The sequence below is a fragment of the Aptenodytes patagonicus genome, chromosome 10 (assembly GCF_965638725.1).
Source record: "Aptenodytes patagonicus chromosome 10, bAptPat1.pri.cur, whole genome shotgun sequence".
Lineage (NCBI taxonomy): Eukaryota > Metazoa > Chordata > Aves > Sphenisciformes > Spheniscidae > Aptenodytes > Aptenodytes patagonicus.
The window spans coordinates 5620246-5647807 of record NC_134958.1 but is presented as its reverse complement, the minus strand read 5'-3'; the positions used below and the strand labels follow the sequence as shown (position 1 = coordinate 5647807).

The 27562-nt window shown below is 44.2% G+C and overlaps 2 protein-coding genes across 2 annotated transcripts in view; both read left to right on the top strand.

Moving 5' to 3' along the window:
• The window catches only part of LOC143165209 (cell surface hyaluronidase CEMIP2-like), a 51848-nt gene extending 25507 nt beyond the window's left edge, over positions 1-26341 (top strand). The window contains exons 17-23 of the mRNA XM_076348663.1: positions 5315-5523; positions 16836-17018; positions 18945-19158; positions 19922-20023; positions 22319-22479; positions 23765-23874; positions 25989-26341. Of these exons, the coding sequence (XP_076204778.1) occupies positions 5315-5523; positions 16836-17018; positions 18945-19158; positions 19922-20023; positions 22319-22479; positions 23765-23874; positions 25989-26140 (1131 nt within the window). The 3' untranslated portion in view covers positions 26141-26341. The remainder of the gene's footprint in view (positions 1-5314; positions 5524-16835; positions 17019-18944; positions 19159-19921; positions 20024-22318; positions 22480-23764; positions 23875-25988) is intronic.
• The window catches only part of CEMIP (cell migration inducing hyaluronidase 1), a 116173-nt gene that overhangs the window by 24864 nt on the left and 63747 nt on the right, over positions 1-27562 (top strand). The window lies entirely within an intron of this gene.

The following is a 27562-nucleotide window of genomic DNA, read 5'->3' as shown; positions in this document are numbered from 1 at the left end:
GCCTCGTGCTTTGGCTCCGATGTTGCCTTTCACTACCAAAAAAGGGTTCTGGGACCAGCTTAAAATCCCAAAATTTGCACAAGCAAGAACTATCAGGTCTTTTTGTCCTCCCCTTTCGATTCTGGAGCCTGTAGGGTTGGTGTGGTCCAAACAAGACCAACCCCTTTGCTTTTTAATGATAGCTGAAACTCTCATGTTGTAATGTAAATAAAGCGAGGCTTTGAGGAAGAACACCAAGTCGAGGGCGACTCACAGGGAAATCACAAAAGTTGGCAGCACCCCATCTTCTGGCAATCTCTGTGAGTCACTCAGACTCCGTCAGCAGGGTGCTGAGGTCCTCGGTGGCCCATCAACCTGACTTTCAGCTGTTGCAAAGACCAGTAAGAAAAGAAAAATGTAGGGAGAGGCTCATCCCATAGTTCTCTCCATGTAGGTGGGTGAGATTTCCAAAGGCACTGAACTGTAGACTCCTCAACACCTGCATTACTTGTTAAAATGTAAATGAGATTCCTAAACCATTTCAGATTTTTATATAAATTATAAGACAAGTGCCTTGGCTCCCACTGGGCAGTTGAAGCTGTGCATTTACTGCTTCCTCGCAGACTTCACAGCAACTCATCAGGAGAGGCTGTGAAACTTCTTTTTTTTGGTATTAGTCTTTATTAAAATAAGCAGAGTTTTTGGCAGTACGTGCTATTTTCTTTTATAAGCTTAAAAAGGTGTTAGACAGTCATAAGAGGTTGCTACATAGCTAAATTAGTGTCAGTTTTGAATTACCGAAAAATTGATGCCTTGCTATTATAAAACACTTCAGGCAATGCTGTTGATTTTTCACCAGCTCACTTAGTCACGACCTTACTGCAGGCTGCTGAAGTAGAAATTCTTCCACTTCTGTTAGCTCTGTTCTTGCAGTGAATGTTTGCAATTGCACTGATCCTGCACCTCCAAGTTACGTACCTTCAGCTGGTATCTGCTTGTGTACTCAGTGCCCGTGTAGCTGGGTTTGGTACTGATGCTTCTAAATGCAAAGCAAGCAAGAGATGCAGTAGGTAGCGAACGGCGCTTTTCTAAGCACAGGCAAAACCGTACAACCCCAGGGTATCTGCGATGCTTGAGGATCGTCAGCACCTCACAGACTGGGAAGAAGGAAAAGCCTGCAAGATGTTTTTCAGCTAATGGTGTCCGTATTTGGACAAAGAGGTCCAATTTTGATCTCTGCTGTGCAGCAATGGAAAATCAAAGTAGTTTTGCTGATGTCAGTGAAGCTGCTGTCATTTTTAGGGCCAAAATTGGTCCTAGCACGTCTTATAGAAAGAAAGATACATTTTTTCTTTCTGAAAGAATTTTAAGGTCTTCACTTGGAAACTTCATAGAGAAAATGTTTTGCCCTGGGAGATTAACCATTTTTGAACAGTCAAACAACCAGAAGAGGAGAAGGTGTGTTTTGAACTTCTCATTTTGCCCCAGCTTGACAGCTGACAGCACAGTAGGACAAAAGCAATGTTAAAGAAACTAGAAAGCAAGCAAACCTTTTCTCAGAAACCAAGATTTTCTGTTCCAATACTTTGCATGTTGCTTATCTTCATACTCGCTCTCCAGTTGAATAGCAGATCCTCCATGAATTCTAAGAGAACTTATCTTCTCAGTTTCACAATCTACTTGGGAAAATTGCCATGTCAGCACAGGGAAATCTGACACATCTTTTTAGCATGAAGTGTTAAGCAGCTAAAATGACAACTATGTCCATTAAACCATCCAGGCAAGTAGAAGGCTCACATTTTATAACGTTTTAACTAGCTCTTCTTCTCCTACTACATTAAGCTGTCACCACTTCTCATATTTTAAAGTATCTTTATGACCCACTTTCTTCTCTTAAATATTTCGGTAGATCTAACCAAAAATTATGGAGGTGTTGCTAAGGAAGATGGATTTTTCGTTCTAGAAAAAAAATTCTCTTGTTACTCTCCTTTTCACTCCTATTCACAAGTGTTTTGCCCCTCCAAAGGTAGATACAAGGAAGAAAAGTGATAAAGTTTTCCATGTTCAGTTCAAGTGAGTAAAAGTGTCGCAGAGTAAAGGCTGAGGAAGAAAGAGGCCGCGTTGTGACATCCCAAGAGCGCTATGCTGGGACAGTGGCTGATGTTTCACCTCCCTGGGGCCAGTGGAGCTCAAAGGGTTCTTCTGACTTCATTCATCTCATTGGGAATTAAAAGCAGCCTTTTGGTGGATGACTGTTCTGGGATTTTTCTCAAGTAATCTGTTGGTCTTGACTGCAGTCCTGAAGGGGTAACAAAAAACAAGTACTAGGACTGACATGAGTCAGCATCACGGAAGGGAGGTCAGGGTTTTCGTGGAGAGAGATTGGATTCCCCTCTTGTCCCTTGTTCCCTCAAATGAAGGGGGAGGCCTAGAGAAAGGAATGAATGGGAAAATGCGGGGTGCTGCTTTCTGTGCAGCTTGGTGCGTTCAAGAAGGACCAAGCCACCAGGACTGTTCCAGAGCTGAGCCCAGTTGCTGCAGGAAACATCTCAGCTAGTCCCTGCTCCCAGTCAGAGTCCTGTGGACTTAGTGATGCTCCACCTGGGCAAAAGAGTCTCTTCGTGTAGGATCTAGATTGCTTGATCAGGGCATTTACCTACTGTGGCCTCCTTTAGTGATAAACATTTTGCAAGATCCACCAGATATACTACTGTATTTCTGCGGGACTGCAAATCACATCCTTGGTGGCTTGCAGTTCTGGAAGGCATTCACTCAGTGGCCACTGTTGGTCATTGCAGGAGACAAAGTCAGTTTACAAATATTTCTATCAACACAGAACTGGCATTTTTCCTTGTTCTAGTAATTACTGTTTCACTCTCAAAAGAGCCGTCACCATTATCCTTAATGTCAGACCTGTGACATGGACCTTAGGCACTTGGGGGAAAACGTTACCAACAAATCTCTGACATGCTTTCCTCATCATCTCATTGAAGCATATTGTGAACTCTTCCAACACTTTCTTGAACTCATTAACAGTCATTACAGTGAGCAGCTTAGGCCATGGATAGCACTCTCTCTCTTTTTTTCTTTTTACACAAATACCTTAAAGTACATAGGAATCTTTTGTTCTTGGTAGTCGGTAATTTAGGAACTTTTGGGGCTCATTGAATGCATTTCCTTCCTTTCTTGGCTTATTTTATCATTGGTGCATTTAATTTTGTAGTAAGTGCACAGCAGCTACCACCTTAATATTCTCTGCTTGCTGGAGACACATATTAGAAGGAAATAATGTCAAAATTTGCAGTGATAGGACAGAAACTCTTGCCTCTTATCCAGAAAGACACAAGTGGGCTATTATTTTGCAGTATCAGAGTTCATTCCAACTGTTCTTTATCAGAAAATGCTATTTTGATTGAGAACAATTAATACATTGATGAGATTTCAGGTCCAAAAGGACCTTACTTATCACCTGCTCTGACCTCAGCATTTCCCCATCCGGGTGGGGACAAATGAGATTGAAATGTGGCTTATTGCATTGCACGTTACTGAATTTCCAATCACTTGAATGTGAAGGGAAAATAGGTTTTCCTCCTTGGTTTCATAGATAAAAAAGGTCTTTTATCAGACTGTAAAAATAACTTATTCTTCCTTGAGCTATCAAGAATGAGCAAATGGGCTGCTGCTCAGAGATTGTTTGGGGTGAATTACTTGATCAATAGTTCCAACCATCAAGAAAAGCTTGTGTTTAATGCAGTTCTGGGATGCACTTTAATTTCCAAGGGTCTGCAGATACCACTCAGGATAGGCTCTCATCATTAAAGTGCAACGGTGTGAAAGGAGGAATGGACTGACTATCCAAGAAACATTTACAACCACTTTTGGATTAATTTTTTTGACATAAGACCCAAATTTTTAACTTGAGCCTTCAGCATGAGGCTGCTGGATTCAGGGGTGAGGTGAGGGGTAGGCAGAGACAGCCTGTCTTTCGGAGGTCCTGAGGAGCTCAAACTCAACACCAGGAGCAGGTGCAAGCGTAGAGTCCTTCTGGGCACGAAACTGGAACTGGAAGCTGAACTGGCTAGAAACCCCAACTAAAATAAGCCCATATATAAACCAGTGAGAGAGAGTCTGTTTTTGCAGAGCTTTCAATCTGCGTAGACAAGAGGAAGAGAAGCAGATACAGAGATGTGAGAGGCCAAGGTCTCATAGCCCTGCATTAGAAGGCGGATATCCTTATAGATGGAGTTTCGCCCTCTCAGCTAGTCTTGGCTGTGCTTGAATCCTTGCCTGTGGTATTAAAATCTGTTAAGAGACTACTGCCTCCATTGTGATCTACCTCAAAGACAGAAATTGAGTTTAAAAATAATTTTGCTGGATGGATGCTCAGGTAGAAGCTTAGGCATTTCTGAGCTAACATGGATTTTTATGTTGGATGTTTTAAGTTCTTGATGCAAAGAGCGCTATTCTACACCGTAGGAGAGTGAAGGAAGCAGGGTTATAGGAGTCCTCACCTGTCCTCGGTGCATTTCAAACCCTTCAGGGAATATGACAAGGTGTCTGCTACAACCCCGCATGCCGAGACAGATTTGTATGACTAGCTGTGCATCCTCCTTTTGCGCTGGAATTTCACACGGGGGGAAGCAGGTGAACATCATGCGTTCAGCCTTAAAACTAATGTTTGCCACATGAATTGGCCTTCATTTGAGTGGTGGCAGGACAGAAAAAGCATACAACCGGCGTGTAGTTTTGTAATTGGTCTGTAGGGTTGAACTACAGGCCAAGGGCACCTGTTGGTCCCTGCACGGAAGAGCTCTCTGTTGAAGCCTGTGGAACATGGTATTTAGTCTATAAGGTCATATAGTCAGACCATTGAGTTTTAGCCCCCAAAATTTCAGCCTAGTCTGCTGCTTGAGAGCGAAGATGTGGATTCCATTAGATAACTGGACCTAATCCAAAGCCTGTTGAAATAACTTAAGAGTTTTCTGTATTTTCAATGGAATAAGCCTGTTTTTAAAGTGCAGCTATTTGAATTCACAGAAGAGAGTTACTTTGTGATATTTCCTTGATTACCCTTCTCCCTTAAGATTTTGAATAGTGAACATTTTTATGGCGCTGTACAATTCATACCTCACTTCGTGGTGTCCCCACGAATGGCTGCAGATGCTGTTTCTGTTTTACCTTTTTATTTGAACTGGAAATGTTTCAGTGACTTTCCAAATGTTCTGAGCTCTTCATTGGCAAAAACCATTTACAGGCAACAATGATCAAATGCACATGTTATGGCTGAGCCTGGCTGGTTTAATGGATATGTTTGTCATTTTCCTTTCACCCTCAGCTTTATATTCAGGCCAGACGCCCTGAGAATCTGACCTTATCCATTGCCAGAGCAGCATACCATTCCCATCCCTTGCGGTTGCAAGGCGTGAACAGAGGAGCACCGTACCAGCAGTACCAGCCTGTCGTCATGCTCGAGCAGGCTTATATCATCCAGTGGGACGGCAGAGCACCTGAGGATGTTATCCTGTACCCGATCAACTTCAACAGGTACTGCCCTATGTTGTTAGAAAATGTTCTGTTTTCAAAAAGTCTGGAGCTTTAACAATTTCCCAGGTTATTTACAAGTGACCTTTCAAATGTCTCAGCAACTTCTGAGAGCGTGGAAGCAAGGTGTTAATGGCTGGCACTTACTGATGCAAAGAGATGCCTCTGCTTTCACTTTATTCCAGCTTTTTTGATGTGCAGAGACGTTTCTCTTTCCAGAAAGTTTTGAAACAGAATCCAAGTAAGTGCTGGCCTGCTGTCCCTGAAATCCCTCCAGAAGAGCTCTGGCTCTTGTTCGTTTGTTTGTACTAGTTGCTGCTCACATAATTTATCTCCCATCTATATAAAGTGCAGAAATACATCAGAATGTGCACAGAGCTTTGCATCTTCTGTAATCCAAACAGCACTGCAGTCACTGTTTCTTTTTACATAAAGTTTTAAAAGGTTAGGTCTCAGTACAGCAAAATTGTAGGCTGTGCTGTATTTATTTCCCATGTTTTCTTCTAGCGTTATATAAAAGCAGGGTATATCCATTTTAGATACTACTTTTTTTCCTTGCAATCTGTTTCATTTTTGCATAATTTCTTTTATGGTTTTCAGTACTGTTGTTCTTACTTTAGTGAAATTACTTGTGCTTTGCACTGGTACAACTGTTAGGAGTCCTGCAATCCGGTCAGCTTAGCTGTGACAGACATTGCCATGGTTTGCACAGATGAGATGCTGCAAGAAATGAGCACCACAAAAAAACCAGGCCATCGCCTTGGGCTCTGCAGTTTATGTGACTCCTCAGTTATTGATAAAAACACAGTACAATAAAAGGACAGAGGTATGCAAATGAAATCTTCCATGATTACACACAACCCAGCCACACACAGGCTTAGATTTGCAAAGCAGGTTTTAGATAGTTGACATGAAAGAGGTCAGAGGCACCGAGGACGTGAAGCAGCACGTACCGCTGGTAAATCTGGTGGGTTCCCAAGTCCATCCAGTATTATCCACCAAACCCCACACCCATCTTCTGCTCCTCCAGCAGAGTATCACTGCTGTGCTTTTAGCTTAGGATAGTTTTGGCAAAACCTTGAGCTCTATTTGGTTCCCCTGAACTTCAGAGCTGAAGAAATTTGGGGAAAAATACTGTCCTTAGTTTCCACTATGAAGCCCCATGGGAATGTAGCTGAGAAGGGCAGTGTTTCCTCTTTATACATGCCCATGATAGCGAGTGACATAAACCTGGTCCTCTTGATTTAAAGATGTAGTGGCTGTAGGGCCATGACCGAGTCACTGGAGGATCAGTGTTTGGACACTCCTGTCACAGAGGAATTATTAGATATCACTGTTTTCTGTATTAATATCTCTTTGTGCACTTTAAGGAAGAGGAAAATCCATTAGTCACCCACGGACAAGCTGAGCTTTGCCATTATTATCTGTCTTAAAATGATTAGCTATTTCCTTGCAATTGCAGAGCTAAGTCTTTTGCCAGGTAACTGGTGGTTACTCTGTCACGGTGCCAATTAATACTTGCCAAAGCTTTGGCCCACGGTCTTCAAACACAGATTCAAATTTGAAGGCAGCACTGGGTCTTTGGTTAAACTCAGCTTGAAGCTTAGCTCTTGTTCAAGCAGCAACTTAACTACATTTTACTGTTGAAAACCACAATGTGGTTGCGGTTCTCTTTGTCTTGTGTGAAAGCAGTTATTTGAATGGGGCGAAGGTTTGTAGATTTTTCTGATCCAGAAACAGTTGGCAAGGTATGTGTTTCAAAGAACTATAAACCAGAAATATACTGTAACGAAGGAAAACCACAATTTTACTTCATTTCTTTTAGAGAAATCTTAACAAGATTTCTTGTTAAGAAATAATTGGCATTGAAATGTGTGGCTGCTCTGTGTACACCTCAAGCATGCTGGATGGTAACTAATCCGAGACTTAAGGCTGGTGCAATGGCAATAGTGAAATGTCCAGACTGCATGCAAAAACATGGAGAAATGAGATTCCTGTGGAAGGGTAAAGGAATTGAGGTGAAAAAGAGGATTTAGGAGCTTGAAGGAAAACAAGTGCCTGCCTAAGCAGTTCCATGTATGACCTTTATTAAACATTGTATTCCAATCATTTCTGGAATGGAAGAAATCTCAGGTTGTGGAGCCCAGAGTAATCAGAGTTAGCAAATCAGGGAAGACTTTTACTTGTCTCAAGTGGCTTTATGTTTTGTTTGTTCTTTTTTAATCCGAAATACTGAATAATCTGCCAAAAAATGAGCTCTTAAAATAGCAACATCTGTGCAGAATATGTGATGCAAAGCAAAAAAATGTTTGATGAACTTTAATAGCAACATTCTAGGATTAATAATTTCAGACATAACCTGAGTGAACAATTAAACTATTTTTAGTCTTGTCATTGTAAAATGATGGATAGATATATCCAGGATGCTGCCTTTGCAGCTCGACAGCTCTCATGCTTCTGGAGTGATTTGCTCTACGCTGGCTAAAGGAAGGTCAGAGGGGAAATAAGGAATTTGACAGGGAGGTGTGTACCAGGATTTGGATTTCTGTGGAGGTCAGGCATAGCACTGATGTTGACTACTTGCATGATTAACGCTTTCCCTGCCTCTGAAGTGCTGTAGAAAGACCCAATAGAAGTCATGCCAGTTCAGACGTCTATTAAAAGACTGGAACGTCCAGATTCCTGGGGTGGGCAGGAGCTGGTCGGGATGAATTCACATGACTCAGCTGAAATTGGCAGCGCTGCTTTCTGCGAGCTGCGGATCTTGTCCAGTGAGTTCAGAGGCACCGCTTGGGTGGATTTACTCAGCGGAGGAGGACGCCGGTTACAGTACAGTCACAGAGCACATCTTTTTCTCTCTATCGTGGGCACCTGAAGGGTTGCTGCAGGACTTGTATCTTCCTCGCACTGATTCAAACCGTGTTTACCGTAATTCTTCAGTGTCTTCACTTCCATCAAAATATGTGGCTAAACCAAACAAAATTGCTGTGTCTCCACGTGCTGCCATCTGCAGCCATGTGGTGCAAATGAGCTGTTTAACGCACGCCAGCTTCCCTTCTAATGAGAGATGTACTTGTTTGCATTCGCCAGGGTAGCTGTGTCACTAGCTGACCGATGAGCAAATATAAAGCCATGGCGGAGACCCACAGGCTGTGTTTTCAGGCTGCTGGGGAATGTAGCTGTCTCAGCAGAAATGCCTTTTTAAGCTATAGATAGGGTTGTCTGTCTAACGGCTGGGAGTTTGCCTGTGAGGATGAGAAGGCGGATGGGTATTGCTGCTTCTGGAAAGAGGTAACGCGGGACAAGTAACTTCTGAATGTTTTGGCAAGTGAACAGAAGGAGAGCGCCAGCTGGAATTTTAATGACCAGGAATGAAGTGTGCTCCAGAACCAGTCCAGATCTGCTGAGGATTGCTCTCATCTCAACCTTCATGAAAGGAGACCTCAGACCCCTTCTCCATGGGCTTCATCTCTTTGTTGGAGCGGTTTCCGCCCCTTCAGAGCTGTTTGTATGTTTTCTTGGGGGGGGGGGTTCTGCTTCACAGAAGTATGAGAATTATGTGTAAGACCGAGTTAAGGGCTTTCCTCAAAATTACTATCCTGAAGCACAAAGGCCCGCAGAGAGCATCAAGCTTGTTACAAGAGAGGGGAGAGGCTGGTAAGCCAGGAGGAGGGGACGGAAAACATTATTTGGTTGCAAGTAAGTCCCTACTTTCAGGTGCTGGAAAACAATACAAAGATTGGCACTTCATACAGCAAGCAAAGTCAGAAATGAAGTTCTTCAATTTAATAACCTAGGCTTTGTGCCTGTGCAAATTTTCTAATCGCAGAAGAAGCTAAGGCAAATACTGTTATCAAAGGCACAGTGCTGTTCAGTAAATCAGCCAGGCTTCTTTGTGCTATCAGCACATCTAAAGATAAGAATTAAATCTCCTCAAAGCACATATCTGAAGTATAGTGTAATAAGTTGTGTTGTTGAAGCAGCCTGAAAAGCAGTGGCAATTAGATTAAACATTCCTTGTTTTTAATGAGCACAGGCAAATATCTCTATACGTGGTCTGTTAAGGCTCAGAGGGAAGGGTTTTCTCTTATTAAGGCTCTTTGCTGTGGTTTGACAGAGAGAATTCAGGGAAATGTGAGCAGCTAATAGTATAAAGAGGGTATTTTTTTGTAGGTAGATTGCCACAGTCCTGCAAGCAGGGGCTTTCCTTTGTACTGCACCTCTCCTGACAGATGCTGGCTCCAAGGACAGCGCAGGGCAGCCTTCCCCAGGCTCTCTTCATCGGCACCCTCTTAGCTTCACCTGGAGGGGTACAGTGAGGCTCATAATATTGATGTTCTTCGGTGCCTTGTTGAAGGAGTTGGAACCTTATGAGAGCCTTTAAAAAAAAAAGAAATTGGCAGGGGAGGGCCCAATTTCTTGTCAACAGCAAGCGAAAGCGCAGATGTCCATGTGTGGGCCTGGGCATGTGTTCAGCCTTTCCCCGCTGTGGTGTTTGCGCAGGGATGGGCACAGGTGCACTGCTTGACTCCTGTATTTGCTAGGCTGGAGTTCTGCGCTAGGGCTTGTTATCATATTCACCAGTGAACAACCCAAATTATCTGAAAATTCAAGAGCCTGGAATGAGTTTGTGTCTAAATTCTTCATTAAAAATAGTGGAGCCTTTGGACGCTGGGTGATATGAAGCCTCCAGGATGCCGCAACCCATCCAAAGGGGGAGATTTCAGTGCAAGCAAACTTATGCAGCCCACGTCTGCACTGAGACTCTGGGGGACTTGTTATATTTGTATTTGTCAGGGTTGTGTAGGTAGGTGTTTATCCTACGGCTTCTTATTCAACGCCAGTCTGATTCATACTTTCAGCTACTTGTCATTTTTGCGATTAAATTCCTTAGCGGTGATAAGGTCTGGAGGAAAACGAAGATAATGAGACAAGGCTAGAATGTGCTTGTTGCAGACTTGCCCAGTTTATGGATGTTTCCTAAATTGTTTCTTTTTCAGATTAGTTCTAGATGAGCTTTTCCTCTTGCTTCCCAGATTGATAAATGCACAGGAAGGCAAAATTAGTATTTCAAAGTGGAGCTAACAGTTTAAGGCTGTGACTGCTTTCTTGTTCTTGTACGTACATGAGTTCTGACCTCGATCCCCCAGATCTGAATGTAATACAAGTAACACCAGCACTATTTCCAATAATAATAAGTAAAGCGTTACTTGGGTTTCATAGCCTGCCCCTCCTGATAACATCTGTAATTCAGAGTTAATCATCCGCACGACACAGAAGTCGGGAGATATATTTGAATTCCCTTCTGTCTGTTTAAATCCCTTAAGTTACCCACAGGTCAACCAGCAGATGAAAGCCACAAGATATTTTTTTTAAATTGGAAAGAAGCTAAAACATTTGCCAGAACACCAGGTTGCAGATTGCACCGTTTTACTACAGCTGGGCCAAAGCGGGTGCTGACATCGCCATGTTTGAGTGATCCTAAAGCCCCGTCTTTGCCTCCCCGCCTGCAACCCTTGCTGCTCTTTATCCTCCGCGGCTTGCGCTTGCAGCTGGCCCGGTGGCAGCAGCCGGGATTAACAAGGTAACTCGGAGGAGAGATGTTCTTCCTGAGCTGACCATTTCACAGCATGAATTAGAGCAATCTGAGCATCTGACAGTCCCCAGATGGCCGTGGCAAACCAGGCTGCTCGTCACTTTGAAGCCTGGCACATGAAACCTGAAGGTTTTTTCCTTGCTTTCACCCTTCTCCTGGCCCATGGAGTGGGGCTTGGGGCTCCTCAGGGCCACCAGCCTCTCCTGACCTGATGCGCATCCGAGGCACAGCAGCAGGAAAATACAAAATACACACTAGTCAGCAATAGAGTACTTGGGAACGCATTAAAAAAGATACAAATTGAATTGGGATGCGATTCCTCCACGAAAGCATGTAGGGTGGGAAAAAAGATGATAAAGTGATGTACTGTATTTAAATGCAGGAAGTTCTTATTTTTGCTTGAATACAATTGTCTGTGAGCCAAATGCTGTCTGAGTCAGACCCAGGTTTCATAAGTATCAGCAGAAGTGTACCTCAGGGCAGGATCCCCTCTATTATTTGCTGAGCTTCACAAAGGCAAAAATCATTCTTTTTGCCTAAGGAGGCACGTGGGTAAAACCAAAAATTTTAATTTATATTAAGAGATGGCCCATGCTTTTGAATTTTTAATGGCATTTCCTAAATGGCAACATTTAGGAAAGGCATTTAAATCCCAATACACACAACTCTAGTTAGCTAAACACATACCTAACTTGTTACTATCCCCGCAGCAAGCGGTCTTCCAGAAGAGTCTATCCTTAATAACAAGGTCTTGAAAAAAATTGCTGGATGTTCGCCCAGTAGCCGTGTTTGTCATCGTAGGGGGTTTGGATGTGTTTAATGGACTTGAGTTGAAGGCAGAAAATTAAAGAGAAATTTAGAAAAAGAGAAGGAGCAAGTGACAGCTGCAGGGAGCCGGTGGGAAACGTGGGTTCAAGGGAAAGAGCTTGAACTGAGAGAAAGTGGTGAGGACATGGCCAGGTTCCCTGCAGCCCTTTCTCCACTCTTCTCAGCACCTGTGAACTGTGTGGGTATTTCTCGCTCCATTTTCCCCACCAGTGATGCTGGTTGGAGAGGAGGTGGCTTGTCCTGAAAGCAGGTTTTGTGCCAGAGGAGATTCAGCCTGGTGCTGGGCAGGTTGTTGTGAGGTTGGGAGATGTTTTTGGAGAGAAAAACCAGCTGTATCCTGACTGAGAGCAAGGAGCATTGACCTCCTGTGATTTGTTCTTGGGATGGGTTGGAGGCTGAATGGTGGCTTTGCTTTTTTTGTCTTTTGAAGTTCAAAATTCAGCCTGTGAGAGACAAATTTACCAAAGCAGCACGTGGGGATTTCTGCTTAGTTCCCGTATTATGAACAGGAAAGTTTCAAGTTCTCAGTTGTCTCACTCCCTTTGAAAGCTCAGCTCACGTAGATGTTGACCAAAATGTCAGAGCGGTTGTTTTTAAATAGGATTAATAACAGTTGGGGGAGACTGACTCACTGGATGCAAGTCTCTTGTTTTTTCAAGCCCAAGGAAAAAATAAGTAATTTTTAGTTGTACTCTACGGCTTTCCCTCATTAGCTTACCCCAGATCTTCATCACTGAGATCAGGATTTAGACTGCGCACTTCCATGGTCATCAGCTACGTGACACACCATGCCAATAAACAAGGTGGAGATGTTTTCTAGAGTAATATTCATCAGCTTAGAAGTTCCCTTAGCTAAAATACAGCCAGGATTGACGTCCAGCATAACCACCAACCCCAGCACTAGACCATACCCATTTGCCCAGGACTGATACTCCATCTGATGTAGTCAGGGGGCACGTTCACAATATTGAACAAGTGTTATTTGTCCTCTCCCAGGCGGTGACAGTCCCAGACATGCCCTCTTTCTATGTTTACTCCGGCCAAATCTCATCTCCAAGTTACAACTCACTTCACATCCCACCACTCACAAAAGTCTCCCCTCCTTTGCCTGCTCGATCACGTTTCTCTGAGTGGCTTTGCCTTTGGGAGCTTGGGGTTGAGCTGGGGGGGTTGTTCTGAGGGTTGTAAATGAGGTATGTATGTCTGTACGTGCAGATCTGTATCTACCACATGTCCAAGAACAGGAAACCTCTTGCCTGCTTCTTTTGCCTTTCCCCATCCTTTTTTGCTTTTGCTTATCCCAGGAAGCCTGCTCATTGCCAAAACATAAGAATACTTTTTTAACGCTTTGCCTGATGTTTTTACTTCACCTGAAAGAGCCAGAACTGCAAATGTCAGTATCCTGGTGAAAAAAGAAAGGCTTCTTGGGTTTGTTTCACCCAGCCATTTCCAAAAGGAAATAAACAGGCTAAATACATTCATAAAAATGCATGAAACACACTGTGGGGATTGTTGAATGACAGTAACAGAGGGGCAGAAGTGTCAGGTTTTATACATGCTGGTGTCGGCAGACTCTCAAAAATTTTCCAAGTGGTGTTTGAAAGTGTTAGGGCCTACTAAACCCTGACTTTTTGCTAGTGCATATTTAGCTTTTCTCCTTCAAATGCCAATTTTTTTTTGGTAAAAACGCATAGGAAAATGTTGGCCTGATTAAGAACAAGAATGAAAAAAGAAAGAAGAATATTCCTTACTTCTAAAATGAACTGAACTTTATCACTAGAAAAGGTTGTGAACACAGTTACTTAGTTTTGGGGTGAAAATATCTTAAATAGCTCAAGTTAGTTTCCTACACATGTTAATATGGCTTTCACTTAAACTGACAGCTAATTCCAAAGTCAGACTTTCCACCTGAGAATACTTTTATTTGTTTTTCTTGTAAGAAACTCCTAAGAATGAGAGTTAAAAAAAAAGAAAGTCCTGTGTATTGCTACATTGGACAGCATTTTGTGTATCGGTAGTCCGACTTCTACCCCTTGTGTTTTAAATGATTTTTTTCCCCTTTGTTTGTGCTGGTCTTTAAGTAGAAGAGCATCTAAAGCTACAGATGTTCCCACAGCATTCAGGCAGGGGTCTGAAATTACTCTGAATTCGTAATTTGGGATCTACTACGAATTCAGTGTTTTCTCTTCTTGCTAGTGCTGCGTGTGTCCCCAAGCCTCGGGGGCATCTGCAAAGATCCCAGCTGACGTGCCGGTACTGAGAGTGGCAGAACAAGGACTTATTTTTCTTATTCTGTCTGCAAACATTCACCCCAGAGTAGCAGCTGGTAAATAAGACGGAATGGAGGGGTTTAAGCAGAGAAATAAAGCAGGAGCCACAGTTTATTGACCCCCCTGAAAAAGACGAAGGCTTCCTGCACTTGAGACCCAGCCAGGAGGTCCTCGGTGGCCAGTGCAGTGGCTGAGGAAGGCACACGCACATCTGCTTTACTTTGGAGGCAATGTCCACGACGTCCCATGCCTGATTACTGCTTGTTGCCTGAGGTTGCATTTCTCCCTCAGTTTTGGTAGTGGCTGGAGAACGGGCATCTAACCCCCCCCACCGCCGGCCAGCTGCGAGGCAGAGTCCTGCGGACCGTCCCGCAGTAGCGCTGCTGCTGTTCCTTGCTTTGCTTTTCCTGGAGATGGTGGAGCCCAGTTCAGCCACACAGCCAGGTATTTGGGAGGGTTTACGGAGGATTTTGTACAAGCTGAAGAAACAGAACTGAAGTAAAGAACTAAATAGGAAGCTGTTAAAACACCACTAAATTAAAGAGAAAATAACCGCCTTATTCTTCCCTGTATTTACATAAAGGATAACTTCTAATGCCTTCCCTTCTCACATCTCCTCCCAAGCCCTTTGTTGTGGGAATGCACTTATTTCCATCTCTTCCTCTACAAACTCCAAAGTAGGTGCTTTGCATTTGATCCTTTCAATCTTGATGTAATTTATTTCAGCGTTTCACTCAGCCTGCTCACGTGCACACTAGGCTCTAGCACTCATATTCCCAAATGCCCCAGCGACTCAAGACAGTCGCAGCTGTGGGTTTTTTCACGCTTTTTTTTTTTTTTTCTTTCACCCTCCAATTGCTTTTTCTAGTGCCTTTCTCGTTCCCCAGGGAGGTGGCAGTCAGTGTAGCACAGAACCAAAGCTGGTTCCCAGCATCTGAGGGAGATGACAAGCCCTTTTTTTGATGGTTTCTTCAGGGGATGAAATGTGCTAACGCAATGCAAATCACCCTTATGAAACAACCAAATGTCTTGGGACTCCGTCCTAAAAATATTCCACAAATATGGCTCTGGTGCATTTCTTTCATTTCCTCTAGTTGGAGGCCAAATCATCTGAAAATATATCCGTTTTCTAGCTGTCCTGTGTTATGACACAGCTGGAGTTGGTTAAAATCTAGAGGGCAGTATCTGGCTTAAGCTGATGGGTCTTTGTGCAGCTTTGATTTATTATTCTAGAACAGCCTGTCCCCTCTTCCATCCTGTCGATAGTTTTGTTTTGTTTTAATGAGAAAAGCAGAAAAAGGCTGAAATAGCTTTGCTTTTGTGCTCTCCATGTGTAATGCAAAGTAGAGGTCTAGGCATGCAGATTCCCGGATTTCTCCAAATCGAAGCGGTTTCCCCCATTTATCGCGCTGCAGGCAGGAATGGGTGGCGGGTCATTTCAGGGGAGCATTTGGAGAAACTTTGTCTTCCTCAGCTTTGTAGAGCCCAGAAAGACAGCCAATGAAGGTGGTATTTGTCTTTCTCTAAGCCAAATTTATATTCTCACACTTTAACCAGGAAGCCAGGTAATGAAAAGAATACATTTAAAGCCTGGATGGTTTTGGTAGTATAAGGGAAGCTAACTGTGGTACTGGTTCAGGCACTTTGGTGTGGTACACTAAGCCACTTCAGAGGGTAGAAAGAAAAAAAAATAATTAAGCTAATTATCTTGGTATTTGGTTTTTCTTTTCAAGTGTAAACTTCTTGTGGCTTTCTGCTTCGTACAGTACAAGTGCATCCCGCAGACAGGAAAGGGTGTTGGGTTTTGTGGAAGATCCTTCCCATCAGTATCCGAAGTGCACCGTGGCTGCATCTTTTGGCTCCGAGTCGTGTAACAAAGGTTTCTAGTTTGGAGCCAGTTTTTCCCTCCATGAGGGTGGCGTTGCAAATCACAGGATAAAGGAAAGCGACGGGGGGGGGGCAATTTTTTGTAAATGTGCGTGCTGAAATTGTGATACACAAAAGTTAAAAGATGATTTAACTTTACCCTTAGTTATTCTAAACTGACGCTGAAGAAAGAGCAGGGGAGAGGGAGATTTTAATGGAAACCATAATAATAAACTTTGCTGTAAAGTGGAGGAAGCAGGTCTCTTTAGACCGTGGCTCTGGTTCAAGTCAGAGATTACTTTCTAATTCCTGAATCTGTGCCCCCGGTGAAACGTCTGCTGGATGCCGGTTCCCTCTCCCGCAGCAGCTCCGGATGAACTAAAACAAGCCCCGGCTGCCTCAGGAGACACGAGTGGATATGTGACTGGTTGTACTGCAGCCTTATGGGGCAAGGAAGAGAAAATCTCTGGTTTTAAGCCATCCTGGCACCTGACTCAAAGTCCTTTGGGGTCAGCCGGGGTCCCTGGATCAGACCTTCGTAATAAGCAGCCGTTGTTTCCAGACAAAGCAAAAAAATCTGATTTTCTTTGGCTTTGAGGATTTGTTGTGTTTTTTTAAAGGAGGAAGAGAACCTCAAAGGACATTTCGTTGTTTTCCCCTGAAGACTGTACTCTTGGCTGCAGACCATCTCTCCCGTACTCAAGCCCTTAAGTGCATTTTCTCTCTTTCCCCCTGCCTCCCCTTTTTGCCGACAGAGGAGACTGGCTGCGTGTTGCCCTCTGCTATCCCAGGGAAGCCGTTTTCCAGGTGGTGGCGGATATCTACCAGCGACGGACAGGGATGGTGCACAGTGTAAAGCACTACCTCGCCGCTCCTTCCCGGGCCAGCGCTCTCAACGGGACCGGCGAGCGGCTCTTCTACTTCGACAGAGCATCGGGGTGAGCCCTGCATTGCCCCTGAATGGGCAGCAAACCCTTGGTGTCTTTCTCTTACCAGCCCCAGCACCTCCTTTCCCTTTCTCATAGTTAAACTTCAGGCCCCTCCATCTTGCATGGTCTTTTCACTGATTTCGGGTCAAAATGGATTTACAGGCTGGAGTACCTGGGTGAGGTCTATTTCTGTATCACTGAGCAGTGATTTGCATTGCCGTTAAGAAAATGGCTGATTTCTTGCCTGGGCTTAGCTCCTTTGAGGCATCCCTGCTGCTCAGATTGCTGCAGGTGTGGGCACGGTGTAAATATTTGTTAAAATCCACTGGACCCCAAAAGGCCATGAAAAGGAGCCCTCTCGTGACTGCTGCAGCTCCAACACTGAGATAATTTGGGAAGTTTCAACTTCTTCATATTCCCATAAAGATGTATTTCTAAATTCGTCACACTCTAAAAATTAGATTTTGTGAAAAAAGGAGAGCACCATGGTACATCTCTTATTTTGAAGGCATGAAAAGAGTTCTAGAGATCTTGCACTATCTTTATAAGACTCCAGGACACCTTCGGTTAAAAAAACATGTTACGAAACCGTGTTTCTCAGTCAGCTAAAATAGTTAGGGAGGAAAAAAAGTGTTTTGTGGTCTAATCATGGGTCCCATGACGGTTCACCTGACTAAGTAGCTACTTCAGAGTCAATCCACAAGTGCCAGGTTTGAAAATGAGATGGGACCTATTTATTCATTCAACCATAACACATGAGCAATCAAATCCCGGAATGCCTTCCCTGCTAACCGGGCTCCTTGCTGATGGCCAGGTCTCTCTCATGATAGGAACTGTGAAATAACAATTTGCTAATTAATCCTCCTTTGCCTTTTTTGGGGGGGAGAAAAAAAAAAAAAGTTGCCCAAATTCTGTAAACAGGTTGTTTACTACGGAATAGTGGGGAAAATGGTTACACATGTGGGTTGCGGGGGGGAAGAGCAATTAGCTGGCAGCAGCCATCTGAACCTGGTACATGCAGATTGATGAGTCTAACCTAACTTAATTCTGGCAGTGTCAGACTTTCGGTTGTCTCTTTAATTCAGCAGTGATTTTTTTAGCCTTTCAGAGTACAGAAGTTAGGGGATTGGCTTTTTTCTTTTCCTGTTGTTGTTTTTTAGACTTTATTTCATAATGAGTGGGATGTTTCCCCTTCTTTTTTTAACCCCACATGCTGGATCCTTGGAGAGGAACCAAGCTTACTCATTCTTTCTTCCAGCAAATAGAAACAAATATTTAGTTTTAAAAGAAATAGAAAGAAAAATCCCTTTAAAGCTCATGTATCTTTTTGATCCTGGAGCTGAACTGAGCTGTTTATATAATTTCCCCAGCCTGAATTGCAGAATGGAGACGATTAAAAACATACTTAGAACAGCTAGAAAAAAAAAAAATGAACTCCAAAGGCCAGAAGACCTGGCTGCCTTCGAGCTTTTGTCATGCATGCCTAGGGCTAAGCTCTGCCTGCAGGCCGGGACCGTGCAACGCAGACAACCGAAAGGGAGATGCTGATATAGGCAAGCCTGTCTCCTTCTGCACAATAGCCTGAGCACCACCGCTGCTCTTTCTCTGGTGGGATGCCTCCACGCCTGGGGGCAGCGTGGGGTGCCTGGGGCTGGAGGGGGCGTCTGCCCCACACGACGCTTGCCTGGTGAAGGCAGCTGGCTTGGACGTACGGGCTGCAAGTGCTGCCAGGATGAGAGGGGAGCTTGACCTGCATCCTTGCAGGACCCATTTTGCAATGGCTGTGCTGTATTACACCGGTCTAAGACAGAGTTGGTTTGTGATGTTGGGAAATGGGAGGGATAATGCAATTTAGCAAGTGCAGACCCTGCCTCTACTTAGCTTTTCCTCTAAGCACACGGTGGCTCTGATCCCTCTGTTTGCTCTCATTTGTAGGTACCTATTTGTTCACCTGCAAGCCCACGAAGCTCGGAAAGGACACAGTTACTGCTCTCAGCAAGGCTGCGAACGTATTAAAATCATGGCGCATATGTACCCAGGGGACTCCTGGAGCTGTGACCCAAACCCCTTCCCGGAGAGGCCAGCAGCTGCCCAGCGCCCCGTGTCCCAGCACCCACCTGGGCCGTGCAGGGCGTGTGGGGCCCCGCAGGTACCCGCCACGTGAAACGGCATCTGAGGTTATGCGGTGTATGTGCATCCACATGAGGTCGATCCCTTTTCACAGCACGTAAGGAAAAGCCGTAGGGAATTCCCACTCGTGAATCTGCCCAGCATCATGTAACCTGTGTAGAGGGAAGGGTTTTGCTCTGAATTTCTGCAGCTTTTTGTACTATGCTTCAAAGATAGCCTCAAAGAAATTGCCCAACTGGAAGGATGTGAATGCACATTCATGGCACCTTTTTTCCCCATTTCTTTCTTTTAAACAAGAAAAAAAGGACTCTTGAGAGGGCTCAGATTGGATTAGTGTTGACTTCCAAAGTACGACGTTGCTGCTGAATTTCAAACTGGGAAGTAATTCTGGTTAATAGCAGTAACTGGAAAATTAGAGCCAGGTTCTCTTCTCATTTACTGTAAAATCGCCCCAGTCTAAATCCTGTATAATTGTTTCAGGCTCATACAAATCTGCACTTGAGTTTATAGCCAGGCAAAATATACAAAATTCTTATTCAACTTTTAAACTTACTTACTGGCAGAGCGACCATCAGAGGTCCCTTCCATCCAGCATTGCCACGATCCTTTGATAAATGGTGTCTTAATAATGAGCACTTACCTGTGAACCAGGATTACGTTTGAAAAAAGAATTCTTAAAGTTTTGTGATCATATCTACGAGCATTGGTACCCGGTGTCATTTCGTTGATGAAAACCAGTTAGCAAGCCAGTTTTTAAGTTTCTGTCTCTGGTGTAATTGCAGCTTGCTGTCACTAGCACACCCTCAGTCAAGTATATAAGGATCCAGATCCAGTCTCTCAGCAGGGCGGACATACAAAACCACTTGACATCCGCGTTCATTAAGGTGTGTTGTGTTTTACCACATTTCAAACGGTGATTAAACAGGGGAAACTTTATCTCCAAGGAAAGTTACTGCAAAATCTTGCTGAGCTTTGGTGGAAGGAAATGGGAAGTTCCCCTGGAAGAGGCAAGTGCATTGTTCTCCCCTACAATTAGCTCCATTAAAGTCACTGGGAGTTCGTATTCTATTCAGATAAGGATTTGAGCCCTTAGCAGAAAAAAAAGGCCTTTTATCACCTCAGAAGAAGAATTAACACCACCACTCTAATGTAGAGGAAGGGGCAAAAAAAGCACACCAGAAGTCATTGTTTACAAAGGATGTGGGGAAAAAAACCAAGTTTGTTTTTCTGTTTTTCTCTGCTGGCATTGCACTAAAAGATAAAAATAACTATGTTTCACTACTGAAGGGGTTTGGAGCTGTCAGGTTGTCCCTGCACATGCCTAATATGTCTGTCTAGATGGTTAAGGGTGACTGAAATCATGCTTGCAAGGTCACTGTCCAGGCTTACATGCCTGTGTGCTCCTGAAATATAATTAATGCTAACAAATGCCAAGCAAAGCTGGTACAGCATCCTTAAGGAGTCTGAGCAGCCAAGGTTTCTTGCCACGTGCACTGGCTGCGTCATCAAAAATTTATTCAAAACCGTTAGCAAGCGGGTGTTACCGGCGGCAGCATCCTCACCTGCGGTGAAGTGCAGAGACCTGCGGGTGTGCAGCACTCGTGGGACAGGCGTAGTATCCTCAAAGCTTCTTTGCCTTTTCTAAAGCTTTAATGCAAAGTATTATTTTTCAAAGGCAGTTTTATTTCCGACACATGTACTCCTAGCTGAAGTAAAGGCTGGGCTAGGCAAATGATAAAGATTCATGTCTAAAGGAGGATTCTTACCCTAAATCTTAAAAGGTGCGGGAAATTTGGAAATAAAGAAGTGAAGCAGAGGAGCTCCCAGTACCAAAGCACACGTTTTGTTCTTGTTTTGCTGAATGAAATGAAAAAGTCAGAAGTGGTTTAAATTTATAATCCAAGCTCCCCAAGGACTGAGTGAACCGGGTGCAGCAGTGCCCTGCTCCAGCTCCCGTGGGGCGGCGTGAGCCCTTGTGCTGGCTCCTCAGCAGGTCTGCAGCGTGCGGACAGGGGCAAGACATGCAGCAGGGCTGTTTCTTTTGCCAGCGGCTCACATTTAGGTTGGTTTGCAGTGGTGGTTGCTCTCTGCTCCGTCTGTATCCAGACTTTGACACTCTTCCCAGGCTTAGGAGCGTGAGACAGCCAGGACCAGGCAAAAGATTTAGTCTGTCTTTGCTCCTCCTCACTGCCCTCTGCCCACTCATGGCCCGGACATTCATGTTTCCCTTACCCTTGACCCCCTATTGCATTCAGCATCCTCTGACGTCTTGCAGAAGCCACTTTTTAACACTTGGCTCCCTCATTCAGTCTGGCCCTATATTCCCTGGAGGCATTCACATGTCTCAGATTGATGGGATGTATCTGAGCTCCCGGGTGCCTGCGGGCTTTCACGACTACGTGGATTGCAGTGGTGCGTTGTGTATCCTGGGCTCAGCTTTCTGACAGCCTGACCTTGGTACGCTGTTGCTCTCCTTGGCGGAGGTTGTGCGGCGTGTGTCCTCCCAGGCTGGGCTGTCCCCTGGGATGCTGGGGAGATGCGCCGGTGCCGGGCATCTCAGAGAGCCTTTGCCTTTCTAAAAGCAAAGATAGTGGCGCATCCTGAGAGATGTAACCTGAGGAAGGAGCCCTTGCTGTAGGAAAGGAGAAGAGTAGGAGCCACTTGTGCTACAACTTCTTTGAGGCACTGGGGCAGCCCTACCAAGAAGGAATATTTTGGTTTCGATATTTACATTTCCAGGGAAAACAAAAAAAGTCCATGTGTCGCCTCTATTCCCCCATCTGCTGTCTCAGCACCTCTCCCTTGCTCCGTGGTCAAATCTACTTTGCCAAGTGACAGTAATTTCCCCCCCATGGAAAGAAACTGTATTAAGACTGAACTAAGCATTTTACTCCCAGGATTCTCAGCTTCCCAAATGTATCTTCCTAATACACAAAAGATGCCGATGACCTCATTTCTCGGTTTTGTACCCCATTGAGAACTAGGGGGTTTGCTTCCTCCTGCCACCGACCATCTATCAGTGATGTCACTTCATCTGTACTAATTATACATTTAAAATTATAGGGTGTACACCCTTGATATTTTCCTTGCTCGTAACTCCCTTCTTATGGAAAAGCGGGATCAGAGTCTGAAACTCCCCAGCCTGCCTCCATAAAACCTACCTCTGTTTTTTGTTTCAGATAAATGACACAGTTTTCCTGTTCAATAGCCGTGGGATATTCTTTGTGGTGCTGGATGCATGTTCAGGAGCAGTCGTGAGTAGGCGGCACTTTGACACAGTTACTGGTGAAAACGCTGCCAGTGCAATAACTGATTATGTTCAAACATTTATAAAAGAGAGGTAAGCAAACTGCTGGGAGCCCAGTTCATGTAGCAACCCGTGGCTGATAGACAAAGAAAGGAAAATGACCTACTTTCATAATCAAACCTGTGCTCTGAAGAAATCTGGCACGGATTAAATATGTACAAACCCCAAATATCACCCAGATAATAGGAGAAGCAGCGTCTCTCTCCCAGGATTGCACAGATTAGAGCAGACAGAGACAGGTTTTTTGGAAAACTGGCAATGCCTTCTAAGTTAACCATTCATTTTCCAGCATGGAGTAGATAATGCAATGACATTTGCAATCCTGCACACCTATCCCGGTGTCCAGCAATTTCCTGGCAGCCGATGATTCAGTTTTCCATTTCTGAAACGAGTTGGTTTCTGTTTACCCTTACTGATTGTTTTTGCCTCTTGTGACAGATGAAAATCCTAGGTGTGCCAGATTTTCCAGTAGGACTTTTCTTGGGTGAGCCAATGAATAGACCTGCCTGCCTGCGGGCTCTGTAACCTTGCATGTGTCCTGGCAGTGGTCTGGATCATCTCTGTTTGTGTCTGTCCCACATTCCTTGTGGTTTTATGTGTCGCCACATAAACGTGGAACAACAGAGATTTATAGATAAATTCTTGGCTGCTGGCAGAAGCAGGTCAAATAACCAGAAAACAGACTTTCAGTCCAAGGCATTTCTGAGCAGTTCATGACCAAAGATTCGAACGCTCCTGACTTATTACATCTGTATTTATGCACATGAGTGTGTACATGTATAAAACGTGCATGAAGTGACATATATCCATATGATGCCTGTGCATTCGGTTTGATTTTCTGGTAGGATGTGTATTTTGCAAGTCTAGGCATTCAGCTAAATGCAACCAGTTGTGCAACCTGTAGTTCAGTGCAGGTACAATTCACTGGGGGCTGAGAGCACATCTGTGAGGGCCAAAGCCAGGCTGAGGCTTGACTGAAAATCAGACCCAGGATAGAAATGGCTTCAGAGTCTCAGGACTGTACAGCAACTGAATTTCTTCTGCGGCTGAGTGTCATGTTCCCATAAGGGATGCACTTGCAAACAGTCATTTGTGCTTGGTTTGATTCCGTGTGAAGCACAGGTTTAATTCAGGAACATTTAAACAGAGGCTTAAACTTAGGAAAGCTTACGTGTGATTGAAATCAAAGGGATTTAAGCATGTTCTTAAAGTTAAGCAAGCTCTAAAGTACCTTTCTGAATTGGAGCTTAAGGGTCTTGCAGATTCTTAATGAAGTAATATTTTGCAATCGTGCAGTAATCACTGTTCTTCTTTTCAGATCGCTTGTTCTCGTGTGCTCTAGAGATATTGCAGATGTGGCGGGGAGCTCTGAAATGTCTGTTTTTACCAGGTTAGGTTCAGCAAAGCCTATTGGCTTCCACAAGGAAGGTAAATGTATTTATTCTACCATGTTTCTTTTGCTTAAGAATTACCAGTGTGTTTCCCTACCAAAAATGTACAGATATTTATATAGTGCTTATCAATATATTTCCTACCACGATATGCCAGTGTAGCCTAGTAAAAACCTCTTGGCTTAGGGATGGTGAGAGGAAATAGGAGAGTTATTTTGGGGTTTTGACCCTACTTCACCAATGAGAAGCTGCATGGTGCAAACTTTTCATCCTAAAGGGAGTTTGTTTTTCTAACCCCCCCCCCCCCCAAAAGAATCATTTGATAAAGATTCCATCTCTAAAATTCAACTGCTTTGCAAGGAAAAACAATCATAAACTGAAAGGTTGATGAAAAAGAAAATAGTCTGAAGTGAAATAGGAGCTATTTATTTTTTTGGATGGAAGGAAGGTGAAACCACCAGTTTTGGAAAGTTCTTATTACAGTTTTCCCTTGGATTGCTGCAAGAAATCCATTGGTATCATTAGTCCAGGAAATCCATGCTGGGTGTCCTACCGGAAAACTGGGGCCTATTGAGTCCAGGTTTGGATGAATAATTTGGGTGATAAGGAAATCAGGAAAACAACCAGCTAGCTTGATTAAGATTTCATTTGCAATCTCTCAAGCAGAGATCAGATGGAGAACTGGCTGTATTTCCAGCTTCTTTTTTTTTATCTTGGGGGTTTGGGGATTTTTTTTCCCTCCTGCTTTACTGAAATTTATATCAATTTCTGGTTCAAGTTTCAAAGCTCATTGCTATGACCATGCCAGGGGAGGACGGCGTAGTCTTTACAGCAGAGACAGTGATTTCACTTCAGTGCCTGTTTGATTCCTGAGAAGCTGTTTTTACTTTCATCCTTTTAAAAGCAAAAATTTGAGGTTTTCTTTTTTGGTTTTGTCCTGAAACTTCATTGCTTCATTCTTTCATCAAAGCCCTGAATACTTTTGAAAGAATTTTTTTGATTAAAAAGCAATCTTTTTTGTCTTTTGTCAAACTTTCTTCCCTGAACCACCTGTGCCGCTCGCTTGGGCGCAGCACTTCCAGGGCATTTTGGGAGCTCGGTTCAGCCTCCAGCCCCGACTGCTCCGGGGGGAGAAAAAGCGGCAAGCAGGGCCACCGCCGTCCTGGGGACATGCTGGTTGGTGGCCATCTCCTTGCCCTGCCGCTTCGGTGGGATGCTGGTGTCTGGCGGTGTGACTGAGACGCTGCTGGCCGATCACGTGCCACCCCTGTTTTGCTTTTCCTAAGGGCAAGGGTGTTCACCCACGTGTCTGCCCTGATTTCCAGCCTGGGTAATTATGTTCTGCTTCATGAGCTTTCTCCCGCTGGTTCAGCTATGCGCGCTATTTGAATTCACAGCTCCAAAAGCGATCGCACGCAGGACTGGTCCGTGCTGGGGGGGGTGGGGGAGGGCTGCGTTTCAGAGCAGGCCAGAGCATTTTTTCCAAGCGCATATTGCTCCTGCCAGGGATAATGCAAAAAAACCCCGATCCCCTTGACCCCAGCAGGATCAGGATTTAGGGTCTTGTTGCCTGGTTTTGCAAAACCTTATTTAAATTAGAAGTGTTTACAGGAATGGTCTCGATCTAACCAGCTGCAAATAGCCTTGGGAGTCTTTGCAATGAAAAGCATAATATAAACACAAGACACTATTATTAAAATGGAAGAATACATAATGCCTTTGTACTTTGTGACAGCAGAGGACCAGAGCAGAGTCGACATGGGGAATAGTTTAGGCATAACAGGAAGAAACTGATGTAAACTAATAAAAGAAGGATTCAAAGTGCCTAACCATTTTCACGTAGTCAAATATGAAAAAGTACCAATGCTTAAAAATAAAGAGTAAAACAATATTCCTGCTAACTGACCTCTGGGAATCGATCTTAGCTTATTGAAATACCTGCAGATCTGGGATGCAGTGAGGTTATGGCTTCAGCGAGGCTCATTCCCACTTTCATCACCCTTTTTCTCTCCTAAACGTTCTGTTATTTTAATCCAAGGAAAAAAAGAAGGGCTAAGAAGTTTCCGTGATGCGTGGAGGGAGTTTGTGCTGTGCTGCTAATAAATGAACCGACCCATCCAGAGGGTCACTCTCTTTGTGTCTGTTTTTCAGGGAGTTTTGCCATGCTTGGCTATAAAGGACAAGCCAAACCCTCCTGGATCAAAGTCCTTAATCATGCTGGTTATCAGAAAGCTGCTTCTTTACAGCATTATGTTCCCTTGGAGCTGAAAGAATATCAATGTCCAGCTAATGCTGACGAGTAGCTGAAATTCGCTGTTTCTCAGAACCACTCGGAGCACATCTCTGCAGAGCCCGCAGCACCCCGGGATTAGCATCGCTGGGGCAACACCGGCCAGGCAAAGCCCACCGCTGTCACCAAAACCTGCTCTTGTTTTTACAGGATTGTACCAAACCGATGGTGTTCATTTGTATATTTTATAACTAATAAATATATTCTCATCTCACCCGCTGTGGTAGAGCTTTCTTTTTCAAGCAGTGCCTCACAGGGCAGGATAGGAAAAGCCTGTGGGCTGCCCTTCCTGAGGAGAAGTGTTTCAAAATATCCGTGATTCGGTATCAAAAGGTAAGTTTCAAAGGCAAAAACCTGCTCTCCGGTATCACAAGGACTGGAAATGAAATTTGGCGTGGAAGCCTTAGCAACATCCAGGGAAACAGATGAACTTCAGCAGAGGTAGGGAATTCTCCCTTCGGTCCTGTTTTCCCTCCATTAATGTCTGCTTTTAAAAAACCTAAGTGTCCATCTGCCGTGACATCTTAGGTGAACTCAGTAACATCTGCTTGCATCGATGGGTGAGCATGCAGTGATCTTACAATAATATCTTCTAATCGAACTGAATATATAGGGTGCAACAAGGAGTTATAAATGTGTTTCTGTCTCTAGCTAATGACTGGTGGAATGATGTTTGTCCAACTGATGTGAACATTTAATTAAAGACCTACAGGAATAAAACTCAGGATAAAGTATGTGCTGTGTTGGGTAAAGTCTTGCGTTCCTTTCAGACAATGCTCGTATTGACTTTCTGCTCCCATTGAGGACTGAAATACTGCCAGTAATAGCGGCTAATTCTCTTTGATTTTTTGTTTATGCTGCTGCTTTTTGAAGTAAAGACAAAAATAGAGCTTTGTATGCAAACTGAGAAACAACTGATGACCTCACTGACTACTGTTTCAGTACAAAGTTACCCTGAAATGATGACATTTTGGTTTGAACATGATGTTACTTGGTGACAGCAGCGAAGGGGCGGGCGATTTCAGACTATCCATGTCTTCGTCACGCTGGTTACTCAAACAGGTAGGTGAAGGCTTTGTTACTAATGTCCCGTCATTTCTTTGAAATTCTCAGAAATGGCCAAACAAGTTGCTGCGGGGAAAGGTTAGTGTTTTGTTGGCCAGACTTTTGCTCCCTGGTGAGTTAGTCGCTCTGGCATCTGCGCACCAGCCAGCTGATATTGTGCCTCTGGACGGGGACTGAACTCCTCGGCTGGGACGCTTGTCTCCATCAGACACATACCGCCCAGTGGTCCTTGGATGTGGGGTGAGAAAACACCTGAAAGATTTACAGGCAGAGGAGGAGACCGTGGCTCCATCCCCACACCAGGTAGGAGAGGTGAGAGTCAGGTTTGGCCAGGGGAGAGGTCCTGGCTTGCTAGAAGGTGTGAAGAAAT